Source organism: Haliotis cracherodii, unplaced genomic scaffold (genome assembly GCF_022045235.1).
Source record: "Haliotis cracherodii isolate W230 unplaced genomic scaffold, xgHalCrac1.p SCAF_4, whole genome shotgun sequence".
NCBI lineage: Eukaryota > Metazoa > Mollusca > Gastropoda > Lepetellida > Haliotidae > Haliotis > Haliotis cracherodii.
Genome location: NW_027266297.1, coordinates 27,712,439 through 27,719,739, shown reverse-complemented (window position 1 = coordinate 27,719,739; position 7,301 = coordinate 27,712,439). Strand labels below are relative to the sequence as shown.

Below are 7,301 nucleotides of genomic sequence, written 5' to 3'. Positions count from 1 at the left end.
TTTTTTTTCACATTCACATTTCAAAAAGGGTGTGTGGCCACCCCTAGATAGCTAGATGTAGATACTAGCATGCAACTTCATCAAGCATGTCAACTTTGACAAACAGATTCTTGTAACTGAATACCACTAATTTAACCTTATTCATATTTTTTTGGTATTATCATCCTCATCAACATGACACACTATTGTGTTGGGATCTTCATACTTGAGGAACGACAGACTTAATAAATCCCATGAACCCCATGCAAGTATTCGTGGGTTCTGAAAGCATACGAGTACAATTGAATTAACACGTGGGTGGGATGACTGATCAAACTCATCACTTCGAATAAGCATCTCAGAGAAAGAAGCGCTTGCCTCACTTCTGTAGGCGACTAGCGACTCTACAGGTGAACTTCAGCGGTTGTATGATAATGCCAGGGTTCCAGAGACTCGGATCGAAAGGCGGAAGCGTCTCGCCCTCTGGTGGCAGAAACACGAAACGCTGTAACAGGAACGTGACGTACAGGAACAGCCTTGACCTCGCAAGAGTTTCGCCAGGACACTGACGTCTTCCGGTCCCAAACGGAAGTAGACTGTAAAAGAGGATAAGAGGCTAAATATAACATTACTCAAGCAATTAAACGTTTAAAAACATAGAGAGCAATTATAAAACAATATGTTTTGTATTAAGAATAGCATGTCAGGCTGGACGATGAGGTCATGCTTTATTAAAAGACGCTCTGCAAAGGGAATATGGGACAGAATGGGCCCAAGTTCCTCAAATGGTTATCGGACGAGTCCACTTAATCGGACATAGACTGTGCTCGAGCTGATTGTGCGTCATCTTGGCACGACGGCGTGGATGGTTGCTTTTGCGGTTTACCACTGAAGCTGGATTCAAGATTACTTTCAAGACACATCTGACCCGTGAAGTTCCGGTAGACACTTCAGAAACGAATACGCGTCGTAACAGGCGACTATGCCTGTCGTAAGAGGCGACTAATGGGATCGGGTTGTCAGGCTCGCTAACTTGGTTGATCGTATACCAAATGCGTGGATCGATGCTCGTGATATCAATCACTGGATTGTCTGGTCCAAACTTGATAATATACAGACCGTCGTCATATAGCTGGAATATTGCTGAGTGCGGTGTTAAACAGCAAACAAACAAACAAACAAACAAACAAAAACAAGTCACGTCATATATATGCCATGCTGCTGACTGCGACATTATAAGCAGACACTACTCTTAGGAGGATCTATGTTCCGTGACCTGGTGCCCATGCCCAAGGTCAAGGTTATCAGTTCCAGGTGGTACTAAAACATTGTTTCTGTGTGGCAACTCTTCTCATTAGCAGGGGGCACGGGTGGCCCAGTCGTCTAAGGCGCCGCGATTCGCTGTGCAGAGTTGCGTCCCTTGGGCATGCCAGAAACCTGTGATGTGTGTGGGTTCGAATCCCGGTTCACCCCGATTATGTTTCTGATTTGTCAGCAGAAGTGGGAAACGTCTGAGACCTGCATCACTTCTGGCTTTCCTCCCACATTAAGCTGACACGCAGCGATATAACTGGAATACTGTTAAAAGCGATCTTAAACACAACTCACTCACTCACTCACTCACTCTTCTCATTAGCTGCAAGGTTGATTTTGAAAATTATACAAAAACGAGTTTGCAGCCAAAATGGTGTGTGAATTAATTGAATCAAACTTACCAGTTCTGCCAAGTGACCAAGCCTAGTGCCTCAATCACGTTCAAATACTAACTTTTACCCTGTTTTGCGCTCGGCATTAAGGGGATAAAACAAGGACCGGTCGACTCGGAGCCAGTTCACTGAATCTGAGTGAGGTATCCATGGTAAACGTCGGGATGATATCTCAGTGACTAGCACTATAAAACCGGCATTAGTCCGGACTAGCACATGCCGACACGCGCACCCGAGTCGCAAAATTAATGCAATAATCTTGAACGCGAAGTTAAACCAAATTTCACCCGTCATTTAAATGGTCAGTGTCAACAGGGACTATGTCTCGTCATATTTACGAGTGAATGAGTATGGTTTCACCCCGCTTTTAGCATTATTCCAGGAATATCACTGCGGGGGACACAAGAAATGGGCTTCGTACATTGTACCCAAGTAAGGAATCGAACCCGGGTCTTCGGCGTAACTGGCGAACGCTTTAAGGCTACGCCGTAGCCCCTTACGAGAACACTAAATGTTGATGTTACCGAAACATTTGACTATTTACTATTCTGGTGGAGCTGAGATTTCTGTCAGAGACAGTCTTGCCTGTACTTTTCTCTTAAAGCAGAACCCACAACACATCATCTCCAGAACCTTTAACAATTTTAGAACAGATTTTTTTTTTTTTTTTAAATTCCAAAGGACCTGTTTACTTACTTCCGTCTGAGGGGGTGTTCCCCACCGAGGAGTGTCCCGTCATCTCCGAGGAACCTCTCCGGGCGGAACTTCCACGGGTCTCCCCACACAGCCTCGTCGTGGTGGATGTACCACAGGTTGGAGACTACCTGACACAGAATCAGAGTGGGTGTGATGGGGTTAACGCAGCTGGGAACAGCATTTCAGTGTCAAGTTTTAGTGAAACCCGAGAGCATCATAATGAAGGCGAATATTGAACGTGTTTTGCTGTATAGCTCGTAAAATGTCCGCCTAAGGTCCGAACTCCTATATGTACACCTGTATAGGAAGAAGCATAGGGGTAGAATAGGTCTTCTGTAACCCATTCTTGTCGTAATAGGCGACTAACGGGATCGGGTGGTCAGGCTCGCTGACTTGGTTGATGCATGTCATTGTATCCCATTTGACTTGGTTGATGCATGTCATTGGATCGATGCTCATGATGCTGGATTGTCTGGTCCAGCCCCGATTTTTTACAGACCGCCGTCATATAGCTGGAATAATAGCGTTAAACAACACACAAAACATGAAGCAACAATACCATAATCATAAATAAGATAAGTCAACGCCAGAGAATAACCAGTCTCGATTGTCCGACGAAACAGATTCCATTGAGCATAGAAAGCATCATCATCATCATCATCATTGTCACTACCACAATCATATTCTTGATGCACCATCCCCTGAAAATCAGCATTCATGCATGCTAAAGACCCGTTACCAATAAGTTATACGTACCATAGCATTCTTTGGAATGGTGAACCCTCTTACTTCGATGTCCTTTCTACAACTGTGTGGAACTCCCAGCACTGCATGACTGATGTACCTCAGCAGTTCTAGAATGGTTGCTTCGGTGTAAGGAAGACTGGAGCGGTCCTCAATAACAGGGTTACGGGTTCCAATCTTAGCCTCGATCTCGTTATATATCCGTTCCTGAATATGTGGGTAATGCAGAAACGACAGGAACATGCCGACGAGAGCCCCCTTCGAGGTCAGGTAGGCTGTAACGATAACGCCATCTATAACGCTGGTTTAAATAACAGATGATCGCGGAAATACAAAGAGGTGCCGAGTGATTGTAATGGATGGATAAGATAAAGGAAGGACGAGGTCTAACATGACACTCAACAGAAGATGATGGCGGTGTACTGTTAGTGTGCGAACAACAGAGAAGGACGATAAGGGCGTGTAGTCTAAAGGTGAACGTTTCAGATGACTTGAGACCGCCTCCTTGTGGTAGAGCGTCCGCCCGGAGAGCGGAAGGTCCGGGGTTCAACCCCCGGCCGCGTCATACCAAAAGACGTTAAAAGATGGTACTTGTTGTTACTGTGTCTGGCGCTCGGCATTTAAGGGCTAAAACAAGGACTGGTCGGCTCGGAGTCAGTATACTGTGTCTGAGTGGGATATTCATGTTAAACTGCGGCATGGTATCTCGGTGAGCTAGCACTATAAATCGGCATCAGTCCGGACTAGTACAAGGAGCCAGACAAACACACACACGTACATTCACGTCGCTATATAAGTGCAATAATCTTGGACGCGACGTTAAACCCCATTTCACCTTTCCTCACCTTCAGATGACTTGATTAACAAGAAAACAGCATTATCACTTTCCACCACCATGGGGCAAATTAGAATTTTCTTTTTCATATAGCAGTGGATAAAAACTATCAAAAAAAGCCCTATGTAGCCTTAGGAGAGATAGGCACATGGGGCGCTTTATGTCTTCAGATATAAAATGTGAAATTAATACACACAAAAATCCCCTTCTCAAGAAAAAAAGAACTGTCTTGATAAGTATCTCTTAGCTAAGCTAACTTCCGTAGTTTCTGAGAAAACATGTCCCCATTGCGCACACTATGCACCAAGTAAAATAACATGGATCAAGGTCCGTTACTGTGTAAACAAATCATTTTCGGGACCAACTTTCGAAAACTCGGTCTTGACAAATATCTCTTAGATGCATGTAAACTTTTACGCATGTAACTTCAGTAGTTTCTGAGAAAACGTGCCCCCATTGCACACACTACGCACTAAGCTGAAGAGCATGGAGCAAGGGCCATAACTCTGTAAATAATAATTGACAGGACCAATTTTCGATTTCAGTGTTGACAAGTATCTCTTACCCGCCATACCCGCCTCAATTCATGCCCCCAAGATGGGTCAAACATTCGTTTATGCGGTGTGACATGGTCCGAATCAATCTCCGAATGATAATTTGAGGGTGTTGTCCCCTACTCTGCAGCGCCTGGACCCGTTCCGCTGAGTAGCGGTGGCCTTTGACGTCGGCGAACACGTCTCCCGATCATGTCCCAGATGTGCTCTATGGGGGAAAGAAGGCCGGGACATAGGGATGACCATTGCATTCTGGTGATGTTTGGCTGCTGGAGGTAATGTCTTCAGGGTGGGCACAAACGTTTTCGTCTTGAAAGGCAAATCGTGGACGAATGTAGTGCGCAAACGACACAGAAATTATGTGTATAGTGTTGTCATCTCCGTATCTCACCTGCTGCACTCATGTCGAGTGTGATGGCTGATATCTGGTCGTCCGTGAGTCCCTGGGCACCTGCCTGCTGCTGCTGCTGCTGCTGCTCCCCCTCCTCCTCCTTCCGTCTCTGTTCCTCCAGCAACACGGACACCACCCCACCCCGATCTTCCCCGGGGGTATCTCGCTTCTGAGGGCAGTACAAATCGACAGCACTACACACATGTAGAAGTGTGGTGAGTGTACAGTATTCCAGTTATATCATAGAATTTCAGCTTAATGTGAGAGGAAAGTCCGAAGTGATGCAGGTCGCAGATGTTTACCACTTCGGTGAAAACCCACGAGCACAGTTATGGTGCTGACAAACCTAGAAACATAATCGGGGCGAAAAAAAAATTAATAATTACAAATACCACCATAACTTAATTTTTAGTCCTGCACCATGACCGTGGAATATATTTATTATATGAAAAAAATAATCTAGAAATGCATACAAAAGCAAGTCTAGCCAGCTCAAGCTAGCTCTATTCCACAGTCTGGTCCCATTCCACGACAGGGATGGGGAGGATGCAGATGAATGAACAGGAGATACAGATACATATCGCCCAGTTGGGGTTCATCATTGTTATGTTAGTCTACTTAACTTTATCCGACTACTGAAGAAAACAAAATATTGACCTTCCGATCCTTGACAAATACTTGAGCTACGGCGTCCCTATACTTGACAGCGTTCTGCCAGATGCGGCCATGTTTGATAGGGAAATACCGCAGCACGGGGATGGTAGCAAGCACCGTCTGGACGTCGAAGCCATTCAGGCGATTACCCCACAAGTTGTAGTTCTTCATGTCATCGATGATGTTCGTCTCCCTGTCGGCACTATCGCCAGTTATCTGTTATTAAAAAAATCTCCAGTTTTCTATACGTCACAGGAGGCATGGATGACTACAAATTTGTTGTAAAAGTTGCATACCTTAGCTATGCCAGGATCCGCTGCTCGTGTGAACTCCAGATTCTCCCCGATCTTTACCCGTAGTTCGACCTTGGTAATACTAGTTGTCAAAGTGAATCCGGTTTCGAATCACAACATGGTTATAACATGCCTGAAGCCAATTCTTATTTCATCGAAAGTGTACATTGAATAAGGACTCCCCGAAACGTAAAACGATTAAAGGTTTCGTGGGGGCGTCACCAGTAACATGTGGAACACCTATCATTACGATATTACACTCGACATATGAGGTACAACACATATAAATATCAACATATCAACACGATATACATGACGGTGGAAGACGTTCTAGAGCTAATACTTATCGGTTGTGCGATCAAAGCTGACCTACAAAATTATAAACATTTTCTTCGCCAGTGTTAAAAATTAGAACAGGAAATACAATGTTTGGATAAGAATGATACCGTTTCATAATCCAGTTTAATCGTCATGAACGCAGTTTCAATCGATGAGATGTTTAACGGCAAAAGAGAAAATCAAAAGAAAGATAGTTTTCGTGAGTTAAATAAATATGAGGTTTATTCACTGAACACGATATGAAAGAATTGGGAAATTGGTTAGAAAGGGGTCATTTTTTAAAAAAACGATTCAAATAGGGCCGTAAGTAAGGGTCGAAGTCGACTAACATTATTTAATCACAATTTCCAACAAACAAGATTTGAACTATCGCGGCGACGCAGATAAGGCCAACGGGTTAAAGTTCAAATCAAACAACATCTTAATGAATTACCTTCTCATTCACTAATATAAATTACCTCCACCCAGAAGAATAGTGATCACCTTCTCTTTCCTGAATATGATTGACATTCACCTACCAGAATATGAATGACCTTCACCTACCAGAATATGAATTACACGTAAAAGTGACTCCGAAAACACTGTTTCCATGTCCACGTTTCCGGAAGACGTACGCAGAATGTGGGCAACGTTCTGAAGCTCTTCCAATGCCAAGGCTTCAAAACTGTGAACACCGTCTCCGTACAGTTTCAGGGAGTTGTGAAACATTTTCCTGAAATACACCAACGTGCTGTCGTACGTCACGAACTCTGTGATGTTACTGTAGTTGTTGGCCACGTATTTACCGAAGAAGGTCTCGGGTCTGTCGTTGGTGACTGCTTTATAATCCGCACCGTTCATCACTTCTCTGACCAGTTCAGATGTGTTCAAGAACACCATGGTCTTCCCGAAGGCATTCACGGAAAACATGTCGCCGTGCTCCTTGGCCCATTTTACCGCCGACAGGTGGACTCTCTGCGACTGAAGGGCGTGGATAATCTCCGAGAATACCCTCACACCAGAGGGTCCTGGGGGTAAAGGGCATTTCCGATAGCTCGACCATTTCTGGTAAAGTAGCCAGACTAATAACCCTACGATGAGGGAAAGTAGATAGATAAGCGCCATGTCCAT

The 7,301-nt window shown here is 44.5% G+C and overlaps 1 protein-coding gene across 1 annotated transcript; it reads right to left on the bottom strand.

Moving 5' to 3' along the window:
* Positions 1-358: 358 nt before the first annotated feature.
* Positions 359-7,301, bottom strand: LOC139480494 (steroid 17-alpha-hydroxylase/17,20 lyase-like). The gene is made up of 6 exons (XM_071263584.1): positions 6,735-7,301; positions 5,563-5,775; positions 4,906-5,074; positions 3,138-3,400; positions 2,382-2,509; positions 359-575 (listed from the first exon to the last, which is right to left on the bottom strand). The coding sequence occupies exons 1-6, from the start codon at positions 7,299-7,301 to the stop codon at positions 359-361; spliced, it is 1,557 nt and encodes a 518-aa protein (XP_071119685.1).

Coding starts and splice junctions, on each gene's coding strand:
- LOC139480494 (XM_071263584.1), bottom strand. CDS start 7,301: ATGGACATGGCGCTTATCTATCTACTTTCCCTCATCGTAGGGTTATTA. Junction 2,510..3,137: donor CCATTCCAAAGAATGCTATG/GTACGTATAACT, acceptor ATTCTGTGTCAG/GTAGTCTCCAACCTGTGGTA. Junction 576..2,381: donor GAACACCCCCTCAGACGGAA/GTAAGTAAACAG, acceptor CCTCTTTTACAG/TCTACTTCCGTTTGGGACCG.